The sequence below is a fragment of the Ammospiza caudacuta genome, chromosome 10 (genome assembly GCF_027887145.1).
Source record: "Ammospiza caudacuta isolate bAmmCau1 chromosome 10, bAmmCau1.pri, whole genome shotgun sequence".
NCBI classification, from domain to species: Eukaryota; Metazoa; Chordata; class Aves; order Passeriformes; family Passerellidae; genus Ammospiza; species Ammospiza caudacuta.
The window spans coordinates 21,557,771-21,577,115 of NC_080602.1; the positions used below are offsets into that span (position 1 = coordinate 21,557,771).

Sequence of the window (19,345 nt, forward strand, 5' to 3'; positions counted from 1 at the left end):
AGGCTTCCCAGCTGGGCCACAGAAGCCACAAATTCAAAATTATTAATGGAGAGTGCTGGAGATAGCTGGAGAGTAACAGAGATGCTCCAGCAAAGGTGCAGAGCTGGGGTTCTGGGCTCTGACACTAACAGAAAGGAGGGCAGGCTGCAGTGTGCATCCTAAAACCTCCACAGAAACAGCAGCTGAGCTGAGTGCAGGTGTACTGAAGCAGGGAAGGAGGCAAATCATAATTTTGAGTGAGAGGCAGCACAGGGTCACTGCACAGCTGTGAAACCCAAATAAAGGCACATTTCATCTTCTGGCTTTGGCTGCATTTTCAGCCACACTCAGAGACTTTCAAACACTGCTTATCACAGGGAGAGGGGTTGAGTGTTGAGGCTTGGCTGCTTGCCTGAGGAAGCCCAAAGCATGAAGCCAGCTCCTGTCCAGGCAGAGGGGACCTGCAGGGCTGGCTGCCAGGAGAGCTAAATCTCAGGATGCAGACTGCAGACAGGATGGCCATCAAGAATTATCTGCTGGGTGAGGGACATAGGGAAGGAGAGGAAAGGGTTAGAGTGAGCAAAGGGAAATTTGTGCTGACGAGCTCAGTGCTTTATAGCCTGTATGAATCTGTAATGATCCCGAGAGAGAATATTGGAAATCCCTCTGCTTGAATCATTTAACATGAGGGCATTGTCAAGCAAGAAAAGCTGGGAGAGGGAACATCTGAGGGGATACTAGCCAGAAGACGAGGATCTAATATCTGCTTCCTGGGGGACCTTGAATAAGCAGCAGATTTCTCTCACCCTCTGCTTCTCCACCCTCGTGGAGCTGCTCTAAGGACCAATACAATCAACAATAGTGAGACATTTGGCTGTTATGGTAATGGCAACTGTATAGAGACTTCAGGTACCCAAGTCTCAGAGCAAAAGAATTGACTGCCTATATTCAAGAATAGGAGATCTTTGCCATGAATATTTTTCACTACAGCACTTTTATTTCCATAGCTCACAGATGAAATGCACTGTAAAGGCTGCATAGGCCCCTTGAGGAACACCTTTTTCTAAGGTTGTTCTGGCTTTTGTGTTTTTCTATATATTAATGGTGCATGCAGGCACTAACCCTACCAGGAATAATGTTTCTTTGCATTGAAATGAGTAGCAAAGAACCCTGGTGGCTGTCACACAGAAAAGAGCAAAATCCTGGCACTCACCATTAGAAGCACAAACCCTCAGGACCCAGAGGCAGTGGGTGAGGTGCAGGGGGTGGCCCAGGTGTCTTCTTGTCAAGCTCAGTATTATATCAGTGGCTTCTGCCTTCTGCACTTTAAGCCCAAACTTCCTATCTGTGAAAAGAAAATGAGAATTAAACCACTGCAAAGGCCACGTCATTGCAGCTGTGCTGCTAAACATGTGTTTATTAAGCCTTCTAACTCAAAATCTAATAAGAAAGGCATTCAAATGTATCAATGAGTTAAACCAATAATAATCTCACTGAAAATGGAAAAACATGGGTTTCACTTTGAGGCACCATATATGAAACATAGAATAGTCTGCATTGAAAAAGATCTTTAAAGGCCACCTAGTCCAAAGCCTCTGCAATGAATTGTGCTAGAGAAGGTTGCTCAGAGCCCTGTCCAACCTGACCCTGAATGTTTCCAGGGATGGAACATCCACCACCTCTCTGGGCAACCCATGCCAGTGCCTCACCTTCCTTATCATGAAACATTTCTTCCTTACCTCTTACCTAAACCTATCCTCTTTCACTTTAAAACCATCACTCCTTGTCCTACCAACAGGCCCTACTACAATATCTGCCTCCTCGAGCTGCTGGAAGGCTACAATGAGATGATCCTGATATTCGACTCCCCTCCAGAAGCCCCCCAGCACCCTCAGTACCTCGTTTTTGACCCCCTGCAGAAGCCCCCCAGCAGTACCTCGTTGGCCCACCCTGGCCAGCAGGCGCAGCAGGGGCAGGAGGGTGCCGTGGTCGGGTGGTTCTGTCTGGGCAGCCATGGCCAGGGCCTGCAGCAGAGCCTCACTGCCCCCTTTGCTGACCACGTAGTGAATCCTCCGTCCAGTGCCTGGGGAAGAGAGCAGAGACAACTCAGAACATCCCTTCCCTGAGCCACAGCTTGTTGTCTCGTTTATCAAGAGTTCTAGTACCATTATAGTGCAAGGATTCCATATCACCAGAGTTTCATACCTCCTTGATGTTTCTCATAGGCATCTCCTCTAAGCACTGACTCTTCCTGGTCCTTGCAATAGTCATCTAACTCCAGCTCCCACCAATCCACTCTTTTATAACACCGTTCTTATTTGGTACAGGTGTGGCCTATTAACATCAGGCCTGCTCCGAATCTTTGGTAATTGGTTCAGCTGCAACTCTTTAGGGGATAAGATTACATTCTGTACCACCTTCATTTGCCCATACTACATCTCCCCACAACAGCTGTCACAAGGCCTCAGTCTGCAAGGAGCATGTGGAGCTTCTGTGGCCTTCAGGCAATATTTGAGTGCCATGAGTGTTTGGAGACCTGGCCATGAATCCCTGGTGTCCCCAGCCTGGGGACATGGATGGAGCTGTGTGCTCTGCAGTTCCATGGATGGAGCTGCATGGTACACCTCTGTGCTCTGCTACCTGTTGTGGATGCCGTGGGACAGAGAGAGAGGAACAGCAAGCATTTCTCACAGCGGCCTGTGAGAAATTTTAGGGAGTTGTAAGGATGTTATAACTCGTTGAGTATAAACAATTTGCAGGTGGTGTTTTTTTACTTCATTTTTCTGTTCCTCTCAAGGACAGTGTGTGAGGAAGATGTTTTTGTTAGTTAGCCAATAGAATAGAATCTATTGTACCATTCTTTAAAAATGCGTGGTTCTTTTGAATAAAGCCTTCTTTCCCTTTTCTACAATCCTGCCTCTCACCTTTTCCTGCCTCAGTCTCAGCACAAGAGCGACAGGCTGTTACCACAACAGTCCTTGTCTCCCCAAACCCACGTGCTGCAGAAGTTTTTCAGTGTGCACTGAAATGTGGCAGGGAGGAATGAGCCTAGACACCGACAGGTTTCAAAGCAGCAAAAGGCTCAGTGATCTTTTCTTAGATACTGGAAATTAAACAAGGAATGAACTAAAGCTGCACTGGGCTTCTGCCAAATGAAAAGGAATCCTAGGGAAGCCTTGGGGACAGCTTTCAAATAAATGTGGGTCTCCAAAGGAACCACGCTCTAACCCTGGGAGCCTTACTGTGTTAACAAACATTGATCCAGCTCTGTGGTTGGGGGATGCTGCTCCTCCAGTTCCTCAGGGAGAGCAGGATCCCCTGTTCCCCATGGAGGCCATCCTTGCACCCAGCTGAGGAACAGGGCTCCAGGGCTCCAAAAGACAGGCCCAGGTGGACAGGTGATGTCTCTGGTGGGGCTTCCAGGACTGGGGGACCCAGGAGGATCCAGCACTCACCAATGCAGCCCCCACAGCCTGGCAGTTTAGCTGGGTTGGGAATTGTTTAGTAGGTTATATTTTTGTGGTGGAGCAGAAAGAAAAAGGAACTTGGCTGGTTTTTTTAGTTCTTTTGGCAATACACTTATTTTTTCTTGCAGCTTTGAGCACATAAAGTGACATCCATTCCCTGCAGCCCCAAGGCAGAAGTGCCTTTTGGAGAGAGGCTGAGCCCTCTGCTTTAGAGAGTCCCTGGGCTCTAAAATGTCAGGTTCCTTTCCCTGTCTCACAGTCCTCTCTCCAATGTCACTGGTGAACATTTTCAGGGGTTGACTGCCAGGGATTATGAAATACTTTGCAATCCATTATCATCTTTGAAACTAAAAAGAAAAAATTGAAACTTATCTCTAAGTCTCTTTTTCTTTTCTTTAACACATTGAATAAGTTCAGTTTTCCAAACACAAGAGTAAGGACTGCTGATCTATAGATACAATTTACATTTTTTTCACCTTGCAAACACCTGATCAAGTTTAAATGTAAGTATGAATCCCCTGATTTGCTTTTGGACCCCCTTTCTGTCCTAGCCCACAGCCCCAAATCTTTGCTTCCTTACCCAAAGACAGCAAGTTAGTGAGGACACTGAGAATGTTCAGGATGACATCCTTGTCACAGGAGCTCTGGAATGGAAACACACCAAATTTACAGATCAGTTCAGAGCAGGACACTTTGTGCTGCACAGGGCTGCCGTGCATCATGCAGTGCAGGGGCACTGAGACCCTGGTTTGGATACTGAGCACTTCTGTGCCATCTGGACAGTGAATATGTGGAAACATATTGATGACACATTTTAAAAGCCTTTAACATATCATACTACACAGTATTAATACACAGTAGAATTTCTGTAGAACTGACATCTAAATTCTAAACTAAAGCTCTCTTTTTTGATTTGATTTGGCTACCTCAAAGTTGAGGAAATTCTGTATCACACAGAAATGCTAAATGTGAGGTGTTTTTCCATGACAGCATCTCTGATTACTGGTGTTGAAGAACAATATATTTAAATTATATTAATTCCATCTACAAGAAAATCCCCCTGTCTTTGCAGCCACAACCACGTGGAAGACTTGAATTTGAGAAGAAAAATTCCTAAGGTTATTTTTAAACTAATATAATTTAATTTTAAGACCAAATTACCACCACACTTTGACATGACACATTCTGCTTAGAGTCACTTTAAATTTTGCTTTAGAGGAAATAAGATATAATGCACTTGAGGAGAAGGAAACACATGATATCTACCATCCATCTGTGTGATACACTAGACCCCTTCTTTAATCCTGCTCCAAACAGATTTCACTGCTCTGATTCAAGAATTAATCATTGGTCTGTATTCCAATTAGAGGGACTTGGGTTAAGATTTGGATGTCTTTATTTCTGAACAGATACAACACCACACAAATTTCTAATATAATACAAAACTTGCATTTGAATAGCCTTGATCCTAAAGAACCTTAGGATCACACAAACTATAATGGAATCACTTTATTTTCAATTAGATGATGACAATGAGATAAAAACTCACAAATATATGGCTCCTATATTTCTGAATGTTGAACTGCTTCAGAAACTTAACCTACCTTGTAACTTAAACTAACCTGGTATTTATTCAAGGTATATGTGATCATTTTACCAGCCAAATTGATTCAACCATTCTCTGACATATTTAACATTATGCAACTGTATATTTAAGACAAGGAGTCGAAAAGTAACACCTATCAAAATGTAACTCTAGAAAGAATATTAGGGAAAGTCTAATTCAGATCTGTCATAATGACTATTAATACAAATGGATCCTTTTTTCCCAATGGATCCCTGAAATGTCACAGCACAGGCTGACAGGGTGCTGAGGATTATTTAGCTAATTAGGGAACTGCAGTCCATATCTCCTCCTTAGTTACAACTGGGCAGGGTATGCACTGGGTGAGACCTGGGATGAAGCAGGAAAGTGATCAGTCTGCAGCCAGAGCAGGTGACTGCCAGCCTGCAGAAACAGATTTCCACCCATCACAGAAATCCTGTAGGATGCTTGGCAGCTCCCTGCAACCAAATCTCCTTCTGTACTGGCAAACTGTACATGCCTTTTTCTGCATGGAATAACTACATTAATGCCAATGTTTCCTAGCTTCTGTATTCTAAACCTGGGAGCGTGTTCCTAGATTTCTTTTTTTTTTGGTCATAATTATTAACAAAAACAAACTCCAAATCTCTGAAAAATGAGGTTTCCCATCATACTCGTTTTGGTCAGTTAGCAGAGCTACCAACCATTCCCTGCTCAATATACATTCCAAGTGAGCCACAGGGACAAGAAGTATCAGCAGGGGAATGAGAGAAAAGAGCAAGATGTGGTCAGGGAAGGGGAAGGAAGGAAGGAAAGAAAGAAGAGTCAGATGAGGATGAGATTGGAGAATCGCTTCTGAAATGGGGACTCACTGGAGAGGGTCTGTGAGCACTGATGGCTTTCCCAAGGCTCAACTTGCTTTTGCTGTTAGCTAAAATCCACAGGCAAAGTGCCTGTCTCATCCCATCAGAGCTGGCCCATGCACAGAGGGAGAGCCTGCTGTTTCTCTTTGTTGTTAACCCAACAAGCAGAGATCTCAGCACTGAACATAAAAGTTCAGCCCTTTTATGATCCCTGTTGAAATCAAAAGGCTCAGTGAGATGGGATTGCTGCTCCTTTCAGAGCCAAGACAAACAGAAGATGTGGCTTTAATGAAATCCAGTAACTCATTTTTCGCCAAGTATTGCCACCCTCACCTTAGAGGAGTCCAGATTTGTGCCACTGGCTCAAGCAGGGTCAGAGCAGTTCTGAGCAGCATTACTCTTGGGTAAAATATACCATTTTAGTCCTGTGTTAATCTTCCTAATTCATGTCTTTGTTCATTTGAGCTGGCTCAAGTCTCCCAGACTAAACAAAGAACATTCAGAGCTCTCCTCCCAAGAGTTTCTTGGCATTTTTAGCATGGGGACTTAATAGCCAGGGGCAGGCTGTCAGGAGTGATGAGTATCCATCAAATTTACTGACTCCAGGAAGACTTACTGTTCTCAACACCTTTTTAAATACCAGGGTTGCCTAAATCAGACTGTCCTCTGGTTTTGTCTTGCTGCCTCTCAGTATCCCTTTCCTCTGTAGGTGGATGGATTACACATTAAGGTTTCAGTAATGAAGTCTTCATTGATTTATGCTCCTATTACACTGGGTTGTTTATTTTAACTGATTGGATTGTGGGTTCCTAAGCCATTAACACAAATAGTGATGACATAAGATATCCTCTGACTTTCCATGCACTTTATCCAGGGACTCAGGCAAACAAAGAACTTTAGGGAACGTGAAAGATCAACCTTTAAAATGTGAAAATTAAAGCTGGGTGATATTGCCAAATATTTTACCTGAGTGTTTACTCTTGATGTTTTAACACTGAAATTCTGTGTTGGTGCCTCATTGCTCCCCTTCCTGCTGCACACCACTGAAGGAGTTGGATGATTCATGTGTTGGCTGAAACAATGGATAAAACCCCAGTCCCATTACAATTTCCTACTAACTTTAGTGGCAAATAACACTGAATAACAGAGACTTCTGCAGAAGAGCACAGCTCCCATTTATAATAGCAAGACAACACAGAAAAACACACCCTAAAGCTGCTATTGTCTTGCTAGATGACAACTTGCCTCTTGAAAAGAAACAGCTCAGTTTTGACTAATTATCTTCAGGTTTTAAAAGCCATCAACGATATTTGGACATTGAAATCCATTAGAATTGATTGTTTAAATTAATACACATAACAAACTCCTTGTGGATGAATTGCCAACGTATTCATTCATAAAAAATATTCAGTAAATCTTTTTCAACAGTAAATACAAATGAGAAAATCACAACTTGTGCCTGATCTAAAAAAGATGAATAGAGTAATTTCTTTAATGCAAATTTCTTACCCTGCTCTGGTAAAAATAAACACATTAGTTATTTTTATTGAAAGAGATGTTTGATGGTTTAAGAACAAACCATAACCAAAGAAACGAGAAAAGTAAAATTCCTCTTGCTAAGTATTTTCCATTCCTGCCAGTACTTACAAATGTTAGATACAGCATCCACATGTGCACAGACTAATGAAGATGCATTTGTTGTATATGGGTGGAATAAGAGGAGAGAAAAGTTCCCAGAAGCTTAAATTAGATTACAAAATTACTGACCTCCTGTAGAATTTCACTAAAAGGATTTAAAGTTAGAGTGAAATTGTTACCTTTTAACAACAGCCTGTAGTTGCCTTCACAGATTGTGGCTGGACAAAGGCTAAAGCAGCAAAAACATCACTTTAAATATCAAGCATGGCTGTTCTTTCTGGTCAGAGCCCCTCATCTTTCTTAGCCTTACTCCAGCAAAGCATCCTATCTTCCTCACCCAACCAGGAGTATCACAGGGCTGAGCTCAGATGCATTTAATCAGCTCCTGGCTGAGAGCTCCTCTCTGAGCTTTTCCTGAGAATTAATCCCTGAAACACTGGGGTTAGCTTGGCAGAAGGATGGAGAAAGCCAGGAATAAAAAAATACCCCAGCACATCGTCATTGATAGGTTACAGGCAGCAAGTGATTAATTGGTGACATTGGGCTTGGAGGACAGCAGCTCGATCCCAGCATTTCTGACTGGCAGCTGGGGTTATTGCACTGACCCACAGTCAGGCAGGGAACAGCTCCTGTCTCCTTGTTCTGCTCCTGGGAACATGCCAAGACCAGCTGTTATTTACTCAAGACAAGATTATAAAATTGCCACTAAGCCACTGTACCAGGTAACCTCAGGGAAGTCTCTGGGGATGTTTTCCACAAGACTCAGAAACCCAGCAGAGGAGGGAATTTTTCTTGTACCACCTGCAGGATAGCAGCCATCAGTGCATCCCCTTCCAGCACTGCATTCAAACAAAAACCTCCCACAAGCTCAGTCTTTTGGGCTTTTTCTCTTTTGCCCAAAGGCAGGTATTTCCCTGAGTGAGACACACAACCTACTGAGAGGGTTTGTTGGGAGTCTAAACATTAATGCTGAAAAAGGAGAGCACCCAGAAAGAAATCAAACAGCATTAATTTGTGCAGTGCAAGATTTACTAATAAATATTTTATTTGAGGGAAGAAATACAAAGCAGTTATTCCAATCACAAAAATAATGTATGCAAAATGAAAGAAGTCGCTCTTGCAAGACAATGCATAACATGGTTCCTACCAATACATCTTTTAAATTAACTGTAGAATTGTCTCACAAAGCTGTGTGACTGCTTAGGAAAAATCTCCCAAACAAACAACAAAACAAAACGGTCTAATTTTAAAGAAAAGGCACTGCTTCACTGGGCTAAAAAACTTCCAGACCTGTTTGTTTGGGTCTTTTTTAGTGAGACTAAGGAATAGGATATCCAGTTCCAGGGTTTGTTTGTTTATTTGTTTGTTTGTTTGTTTTAAAATAGCCTGTTTCTAAATACGGAAGCAGGGTTTGACCTGTCCAAAATATATCCACTTCTCTTTCCCTTAATAAATTTGCTCACACAAATAGCAGTCAGCAGCCCAACTGCCTGTGTAATGAGACTTACATCTGCAAGTCAGATTTCTCACTCTCTGTGCTTGAAGCCTATTGAAGAGAAATTCTGGTGCAAAATTAATAGTGGCTAAAATCAAGAGCAGGTTAGAGGTTGAGCAGCATTAGTCCTCACTGTCTCCTGAGACCTCGAGAAAATATTGGGTTGTAATTACTCTCTCAATGCTTAAATCAGAGAGTTCTCAGCCAGCAAGGCAGAGGTGCCTACCAGCCCAAAGTGCTGGGCACAGCCACTCACCACTGGCATTATGGATTTGCCAGCTGGATATCTCCTTCCCACAGCTGACTATCCAGCCTTAGAGTAACTGTGAAGCCAGGTTTGGTGCCTTATGTTCTGTGCTTTGTCAGAGTAAATTGCTTTTTCTAATTTAAGAGGAGCTAAAAATTCGCACTTAACTAAGAGAGCAAAATACCCTGGAGAGTTTCTTGTCTGAATGCTCCCATCCTCAGCCTCAATATTCAGCCAGCAAAGCGTGATTTCTTCTTGTTGGAAGGTCCACAGTATTTGTTACATGGAGGTTTAAAAATCATTATTTCTGAGGGGGGTAAAAAGGGGTTCAGAGACCTTTGAAATATCAGTAGGCAACCACAGAGTAAGGGAAGATTGCAATTAAAGTGATCGTAGCTCGAATTTTGGCATAAGTGGAGCACCTTCTTAACAATAGTACCATTATCCAGGTTTAGAAGGATCACAAGAAATTACGGTCAAGTGGTCCCTGCTCCCAAAATAACCATCCAAACATCCTCAGCATCACCACAGGAGCCACCATCCTCTACGGTAAACCGTACGTGCATTTCTTTGTCCAAATGTGCATTTCCTCCTCTGAAGAGCCAGATAGGCCTGAGCAAGGCAGGGAGCTCAGAGGAGACATGGAAGGAGAAGGGGCTATTTAAAGCCTCAGAGAGGAGGACCCTGCTGCTCTGGGAGTGTCCTAAGTGACCTCTTTAATCCTGGGAGAAAGGCGTCCGCAGCTGTGGGGGATCACGTAGCCCTCAAACTGTACCCGGGGCAGCCAAGGGGCCTCCAGGGACAGCACACGTGGCCAGGCCACCTCTTGCTCCTGTTCCCAAGCCTTGGGACAGGTCCCTCTTGCTGGCCCTGTGAGGCATGGCAAGCACCCCACTGAGCCAAGTGCCAGGCATTTCTTTTCCTGCTGATGCTTCACACCACACCAAGACCAAAGCAGAAATTATGGGGGTTTAGATAAGAAAATATGACAAAGACTCATTAAAAATGTTCTTCCCTCTGGCCTGCTGCAATCAGGTGGGTGTCACCCTGGCTTTTTAAGATTTTCTAAGCCTTCTGATGTTGACATTCTTGTAGTGAACTTTCTCACACGCTTTCTGTAAGTAACTCATTGTTTTACATTCCTTTATGGAGGAGGAGAAAGTTGATAAACTGTTAGTTTGACCAGTGTCACTGGAGAGGTGGCACTGTCACCCTCCAATCCACTGTCACTCTTGGAAAACTATAAATGTTGGAGTCAGAAAATAAACTTCTCTTTTTTCCTTCACCTTGAGAACAGCAGTGTGAGCTTGTGTTTTTTCGTGTCCTATAGCAACAGGTATGGTGGCTTTCTTCATGGCTTGCAATGACCTGAAGGTCTGGTTTTCTTCTGGTTTGCACTTGGGTGTGATAACCTGCACCATCTTTTTCAGTAACACATGAAAACACCCATCATGGCTGGATGCTATGATTCCAACCCTTCACAGTGAGTGGCAGCTCATCCAGGTGAGCAGGAATAGTGCCTCAAAGCAAATTTCTAACATGCAAATGGACAGGGCTTTGCTCCTCTTCATTGAGCTTCAGGATTTCTTCTCAAAGGATACAGGCTACACTCTGCAGGACTGAACTGCCTCAAGGCAGTGATAGGAAAATTCCAAACTTGCATTGTAATGTCTTCAAAACACTGAAGGTGTTGAGATGAAACAGCTTGGCTTAAGCTGATCTCTAGCCAAAATAACTTTGTGAATAGCATGGTGAAAATTGTCTGTGCCAAGGAATTTTACAAAATTTAACGCAATAAATTGCACTAACATAACACCTTGTATCAGAGGATCACAGACCTCTACATAAATATTAGCTAACACCTGCCCAATAGCATCCTCATCAAGATCAGATTGTTTCTTATTTTCCTGGTGGGAAATACCATCCTGTTGTGGGAAATTCACTTAGCCAATACCTAAGAGGATAGCTGGCAGAGCCAGGATAGCTATGACAACAAAATGAAGCAGAAACATTGCATGCACAGGAGTACTGTAGCCCTCAATCACACACTGACTTCCATCTATTTGTGAGGAGTTCCAAACTTCCCTTCCCTGAGATCAGTCTTCTCCTCCCAACCTCCCAGAAGTAAATGCAGCAGAAAACTCTATGCCCTGCAGGGAATACTGATGCCAGACTGGGAGAAGAAAGAAAAATTCCCCACCAGTGGGTCTCAGAGCTGTTTGAAGAGAGATTCATCCTTGTGCCAAGGGATGAGGAGGATAAATAATAAATCCATGCAGGAATCAGGAAGCACATAGAGCGTGGCCTGATCTTTTTCCAAAGGATGTTTTACCTGCTGTGTCCAAAAGACTCAAAGGTGTTTCCCCTAACTTCAGAGCAAGGTTGTTCATGTCAGATCCACGCTATTAGTGTGTCACTCCAATAAAATATATTCACACCCAGATATCTGCAGGAATTATGCCCTGACAGACTGCAATATCTTGGATACTCTTGGCAAAGTAAACTTCTTTTTTTTGTCTCTTTCTTTTTCCACACCAAAGTTCTCTCAGTTTTCTCAAAAAAAGCTTGTCCTTGTGCAGAAGTTCCTCCTGATACAAAGTTCCTTTGTGTCACTTGTTCCTCTCACTAATGCTTCTCTAATAGAGCAATTACTTTATTATGCAGAAACGGTGGTAAAACATTATTATATAACCCTCAAATGCTTCTGTCAAATTGGAAGTGTTAAAAGAATGAGGAAACTTTGAGATAAATCAAAACACGTGACACTCTGCAAAAGGCTTTTAGACTTTCTTTTGAATATTTCTAATGTTCTTTCTGTAATTTCTACTTCAGATAAATTCTCCCAGGTTTTATCTCTTATTTCACAATAAGTTACCTATGACACCTAAAGATTTTGACTGGATTTAATGTTATATTATTCTCCTTTTTGCTCTTTTTAATCTATTTTTATTTTAATGCCAAGATTATCCTAGCATATGCCTTTCACACTCTCTTATTAAGTTTCTGTAAGGCATTAACCATTCTTGTACAATGAATTCTATATGCATGCCAGCACCTACTGTTTATTGCTGTTTCTTGGATTTATTCCTATATTTTATATTACTTTTGCTGTTACTGAACTAATTCAAAATATTAATGTTTCATTCAAATGCCACTCTGTTACAGATATTTAACACAACTGCCACCCAAATTTTATAGGGAGGGATCTGTTTTCTCCATTCAGTTATAGTTTTATTTTCCCCACCAACAATGAAAAAGCAGCATGAAACATGCTACTCCCTTTCTTTTCTGTGAGATTTGATGGGTGTCAGTCCAGAGAACACTTTGTCTTTCAAAGATGAGGCACATTTGGGAGTTGACAAACTTTGTTTTACAAGCGATGGCATTTCACAAAGTACAAATGAGTCTGGAGAATCTTGGAAAATTTCCAGATGTACTCGCTTTTTAATGAAACCACAGATTTTTGAATGCTACAGCAAATGTGAGTATATGCATGTGGAAATAAATGACCATAATGAAGGTGCTGCTATGCTTGCCTTCTCTGGGATGTTCCTGCTTGGAACAAAAATAAAGCCCAAGAAAATAATGGTAAAGCCCAAGAACCCCTGGGTCTCATCTCAGTCTGCCCTAACACTTGTCTGTGTTCAGTGCAGGCTTCTCTCTGTATTCCTGTGCCAACAATCCCACTTTTTGCACATTATTCTTGTACAGGCTGAAGATGAGGATCACTATAAGGTGCATTCTGGTTTAGAAAAACACCAGTCCTTTCTCTTGCCAAGTGTCCTTATGCGTCAATCTGCCCCACTTCCAAAAGCACCTTCTGGAACAGCCATGCAAATGCTTTTAATCAATCACATTTAATAACAATGATTGAGGTATGGGCAGTGGAGACAAGCCACTAATAACTATTGTTAGTCACAGCTTATTTTCTTCAGAGATGGAACCTGAAAGTGAAAACGATGAACCTATTTTTGCCATCCAGTCTAAGTGAAAAATCAAACAACAAACGAAACTCGGCATCCATAATGAATAGCAAACTGTGCTTTGAAATTCTAATGATTTAAAGTAATATTGCCAGTAATATAAAGCAGAACTTCAGTGTAACTGCATTGCTGAGACCCATCCGTCTAGATTTAAACAGCAATCTCTCAGCAGCAAAGCCCTCAGTTCTCTGAAAAGGTTGCCAAGTTTTTAAGAGGCATGATAGGGGTATGTCATTTTCCATCCAGAAGGTAACAAAGATTTTTATCTCCTTTATCTTCAGTCTATACCCCATGCTAAACACCCAACAGCAGCAAGCCATTGCCACAATACCAAAACCAGGCATGTTTGGGGCTTATTCCACCCTTGTTACTTCATCCAGTAGCTCAGAAGCACCTGAAAACTAAGTCAAGTTAAAAGGCGTTTTGATTTGGTCAGTCCAGCTAAAAGGCATTTTATTAGCTCCATGAATGAGCCCATGTCTGTGTTACTGCTCCAGGAAAAGGGACAGGAGTTATATTTAAAAATACCCATCTCTACACATTCTGCTAGGATGTCCTGTGGAATTCACCCAACCAAACCCCTTGGGCTGTCTTCTGAGACTCTCTCACATGAGAATGAGCTGAACACACCAAGGCACAGTGTGCTGATCTCTCAGAGAATGGTGAATTCTTCAGTGAATACCCAGCAGGATATTTTATCTATGTCAAAATCTACCTCTGCATCCATTGCCAGCAAGGAGAGATCACCAAAAAGTTGCTATTGTGTCCTGTTTTGTTTTTGCATGCTCCCAAGGAGCCCTACTGGTGTAATAGTGCTCACAGGCTTTGTAGGACATAGCAGGGGCCTCTCAGCTAGGGAGATTTCCAACTGTTTGATCACCCAGCCATGCAGACCTTTCAGACAAACCCTCCAGAGTTTTCAGTCAGCGAGGTACAGCTGCTGCTGTGAGAGCTTTTGAACCAAGCTGTTAATAATCATGGTTTTCATCTCAAAGAGAAGTCGTTTTAATGCATCTCTGCATCCAGCTGTCCCCTTGAAGTCCCTGTGCATCGCGGGGAGATCAAATGACCTTAGCCATATGGGAAGAGAAATTGTCAAAGAAAACAGAGACAGGCACACATTCTCATTCTCCTTTGTCACCTCCAGCTCTCTCCCCCACTTGCAGAACTTCAACATGGAGCCAGAGGCTGTTCAAATTGCAGAAGATTGTCCCAAAGAGAAGATCAATAATGCTGCTTTCCCCCAGCCTCTCCAGAAACTCTCTCCATATGGATGGTGCTGGTTTATTCCTGGAAGAATTGAGGGTTGAAAGAGGCAGTTCAGTTTGTTCCTCTGACTTCATCAGATCAGCATTTTAATCACAGGGAAAGGTCAGGTGGTCCATTCTCCCTCCTCCCCTCCTTTGATGTGAGACAGGTGGGCATTCACCATGCCAAGTAAACTGCTTATGGGAGGATATCTCTCTCCCTCTCCCTGTCAATCTCCTGCTTGCCAGGTTAATCCTGAATGAAATGGAGGGTCAGCTTTATCTTCACTGTAAATCTGCAGCTTTGGCCTTTCATCAGGAATCCCATAAAAAGCACAGAAGATGGCAGAGGACGACAGGCACTGCACTGATTTCACCCAGGCTGCATGAGTGTCATGTGCTCAGGCTGTGAGTTGTTCCACCCTTTGATTTGGGAAACAATGTGGGCTAAGATTCCCTTTGCCCTAACTTGACAGATGAGTCTTATCTCCATCTACTGTCCAAATGAAGAAAGCAGAAGGCACAGACATTGAATGAGTTTGATGGGGTTTGTAACAGTTCTGAAATAAAGCCCAGCACTCCTGCTTGATACATCAATACAGCATCATTCCCTCCTTTGAAAGGAATAAGTACCAGAGGGTGCACTGAGATGATGGGCCATGGGGAGAAGAGTCTCAGTTTACTACAGGGATCAAATTCCCATTAGACCCACTGGGAAAGCCTTTGCCTGTAAATTACACCAAAAGTTAATGTGCATAAAGGGCTTCTCAGAAGTTGATTGCAGTAAACCACAATGCTGTGGTGTTTCCATGTCAGAAAAATAGCCCATATGTTTTGTTTTCAAAGCATCCCTTGTTGAAAGGCAGAGGGGAAAAAAGCCAAGATTTCTTTGGTAGAGTAGTGATTTCTCCCACAGGAATTCTGTGTCAGAATTACTCAATTTTCTAATAAGAATCATCATGAAAGCTTTGCAGTTCTCATTAATTCCACCTCAACCTTTTGAAAATAAGGCTGTGTTCTTCCATGAGAAGAGACCATGAGAAGAAAAACCTATCCTTGTTCTCTAGACCCCCAAAGGAAAGGAGATTCAGCTTTGCTCGTGTAATTTCTTATCAAGCAAATGTTATTCTGTTAATCAATAGTTGGTCTAAAGCACAAATTCTCTTTTTTGTACCTTAGTAGTGCCTGCAGGCAGAAGAATGTCTGCTATGTTATCTTTGTCCTCTCTAGGAGACATCTTGTGATGAAATCAATGATGAATTCTTGATTTCTGAGACCTTGATTTGTGTATGATGTGTTTGGTTCCCACTCAGCACAACAAAAGTCATAACAGCACACAGATCAAAAGGAAATACTAAGTCATGGATATGAACAGGCTCTGTCTTCATCAGCCTCTGGAGGAGAATGACCAAGTTTCCCTTATTTTAAAAGATGATCTTCATTGCATTAGACTTTTCTTCCCAAAACTGTACTAAGATAAACTGTTTTGCCTGTATGAAAAGGAAAAAGTTCATCCAGTTCTTGGAGATTCAAATCTCCACCCAAAGAATCCACCTAGATTATATTTAGGTCAGCTTTTCATAAAATGGAACAATCAGGGGAATAAACCCAGATTTTTAATAACAGAAAATGTCTACAAATATTTTCTTGATTTGGATTCATGTTCTTGCTTCTTACCCATTTTAAATTAAGCTGTATTTTCTGAAATAGTCTCTTCTGAAGCAGCAGCACAGTAATGGTCTCTATGGCACACAAAGCTTGCAGGATTGCAGGACAATGCATTTGTTCAAGAACCCACCACACTGCTTACCCCTAACACTGCCTCCTCACCTCCTGCAGCACACCTGGGTTTGTCCAGGGCAGAAGGGAAGCTGAGCTACTGCTCCTGGTCTCGTTGGAGAAGGTTGTTACTCTCTCTCACAGAATGTCTCCCCAACTCCCAGGAGCATTCTGACCTCCCAGTTCCCTGGGGACAGCAATCAGCCAGCTTTTCCTGGGAATCCCAGCTCCCCATCCTTCCCTGCAGAGATTCCCGGGGCTGGATCAGCGCCTCTGTCCTCGGGGGCAAACAGGTGCAAATACACTGTCTGTGAGACAAGAGCTTATTAAAAGAACTAGGGAAGGCAGGAGGGAGTTATTTTCTCTGCTGATCTGGTGAGAACAGCATAGTCAGGAGATGGGAGTCAGGAGAGCCCAGTGGCACCTGTGGGCACTGTGCGTGGATTTGGGATCTCAGAGCCTGAGGATCCAGGTGTGCACACACCAATCCAACAGGCACAGGAGAGGGACATGTCTGCCCAGCATCACAGCCAGGTCATGAGCAGCTGCTGCCACACACTGCCTTATTCTGCATGCCCACTGACTGCTCTTGGAGCCCTGAGGAATAAGAGGCTTTCACCTGCACTTCCAGAGGCTTAAATCCCCCCAGATTTCACTGCAAGAGTAATTGTCACAGACATCTCTTATGAAAAATCCTTTCCTTAGGATTTTTCCTCCTGAGAAGCTGAGAGGCCTCAGGAACAAAATGTAAACAATGATTATCTGCTGCTGTGGAATGCAAGAGGTGAATCTTTGATTGGCCCATGTTGGTTGTTTCTAATTAATGGCCAATCACAGTCAGCTGGCTTGGACACAGAGCCCGAGCCACAAGCCTTTGTGATCATTCTTTCCTATTCTATTCTTAGCCAGCCTTCTGATGAAATCCTTTCTTCTATTCTTTTAGTATAGTTTTAACGTAATATATATCATAAAATAATAAATCAAGCCTTCTGAAACATGGAGTCAGATCCTCATCTCTTCCCTCATCCTCAGACCCCTGTGAACACGGTCACAAGTAATGATGGTACGAGTTGTGTCATCTATCCTGGCACAAACAGGAGTGATCACACAGAGGCAGCATGTCCATGATAACAACTACTCCAGGAGCAATTTCCAACCCTGCTGTCCCAGACCAAGCAACACAAAAATCCCTCCCCATCTTTTAAACTCCCAGTATGTGTAGGAAATTATTTTCTTTCTGTTAACGCACATCAGTAAAATCTCTGCTGGTGCCAGTAGACACTGCTGGAGCCAACCATTATTAGCCCATATGTTTTTCAATACAAGCAACGTTTTGTGCCTGGTTTGCTGGACACAATATAATAAACTTTAATTCAAAATGCCCATGAACACATTTTCTACTACAGACACTTTTTCCTATTATAGATAAAACCAAGAGGACTGGACCAATGCATAGGACAGAAAAATGTGTCTAAGCCATCACAACAAATGCAGCATAATATACTGAAAATAAGATTATGCTACACAAAGGAACGCTAGCAAGACCTATTCAGCAAACATCTCTGTGTATGAAAACATCTCTTCTTCTATTTCAAAGAGGGAAATTATTGAAACCTGAGAAAAAGACAGGGTGGAAATTTTCCATTGTCATAAAAATATTGATGTAATGTATAAACACATCTGTAGGCATAAAAACAGCTAGGGAGGCTAGATAACTACCAATAATTATCCTCAACTTAGAGATAGATAAACAGGTGTTTTTAAAATATATTTGCATACTGTATGTGAAAGATAAATAGTTTAAACAAATCCATATACCTCCTTCCATAATGTGGTTTATTCTATTAATTTTTTGTGTCTATAATGCAGTACCAAAATACACAATACTGAGTTGCATGACATGGCATAATGTACCATTATATTACATCCAAATAGTCTAAGTTAAACAGCTTGGCCATAAGCATAAAGTCAGCCCCTCAATGGCTAAAAAGCACCAGTTTTAAAGCATTCCTGATATTTAATTTGGTCCCCTGGAGTAACTGCATTTTTTAATTTCCACATGACAACTTGTTTTATTTCATAAAACCTCTGCTTCAGGATGAGCAGTGCCTGTTGCCTGGAAAAATCACCCCATGCAGCATTTTGTCTTCATCATTTAGCATGTGGTTCTGTGCATTATTTATTGTGCAGAATCCAAGCCCTGCATGAAAACAAATTATTAATTTGCTTCTCAATTTATTTTAAACTGTGTTGTTACCAAACTCCAGGGCTTTTTTTTTTTTTTTCCCCAATGCTCATCACCTGGTTTCTCAAACACTGATGTGAGGCATGGTGGGATTATTTGCTATGTTACACATGATTAACTCAGAAGCAAAGGTTTATAAACCATTTTTCCAGGCTGGAAAAGCTGATCCAGCAACATGGGCATCCTGTCACATTTTCATTGCTGCAGGAGAAGAGAAAGGGCTCTCCTCAACCATTCATGACACAGCCCCAAAGCACAAACCCTCCTAGATGAGGATGAGGGACAGCAGAAGATGAGCAGAGCTCCACTTCCCTCATCTGACACACAAAGTTCTGCTGAGCTCACACTGTGACACACTCTTGTGCTCAGCTCAGCCACCACTGCTGCTGCTCCAATCACTCTCTGGGTACATTTTGCACCCTGAGGTCCTCAATTCCCATTAATTCAGCCACAGAAAATTCTGGATAGCCCATCTGTAGGCATTTGCAGAGGAGCTGGCAGTGTGCTCAGAGAAACAGCTGTGACCAGCCCAGGGACAGAGAGCAATTCTAGTCCCAGCTCAGGCTGTGGAAGGATTTCAGCAGAGTCCAAGACCTGTCACAGCTTCCTCTGAGGGCTTTTAGTGCTCTGTGCAGGTTCACAGGAGTGAAAAACCTCAATGTTTCTTCTGTGGCCTGGCAGGAATTTGAGATTAATGTATGGATATCAGCCTCCTTTCTTCTTTGTTGCATAGCAGTGCCCCATGGTGGTGAGCAAAGGGGTGTAGGGAAAAGCTCTGGGTTACCTTCAGGTTCTCCTTGGGCAGGGAGGAGATGAC

General features: G+C 42.6%; 1 protein-coding gene across 1 annotated transcript in view; it reads right to left on the reverse strand.

The window, feature by feature from the left end:
• AGBL1 (AGBL carboxypeptidase 1) overlaps positions 1-19,345 on the reverse strand; it is a 268,424-nt gene that overhangs the window by 244,534 nt on the left and 4,545 nt on the right. The window contains exons 2-4 of the mRNA XM_058811454.1: positions 4,027-4,090; positions 1,916-2,062; positions 1,193-1,324 (exon numbers count right to left, since the gene is read on the reverse strand). Coding sequence (XP_058667437.1) covers positions 1,193-1,324; positions 1,916-2,062; positions 4,027-4,090 — 343 coding nt within the window. The remainder of the gene's footprint in view (positions 1-1,192; positions 1,325-1,915; positions 2,063-4,026; positions 4,091-19,345) is intronic.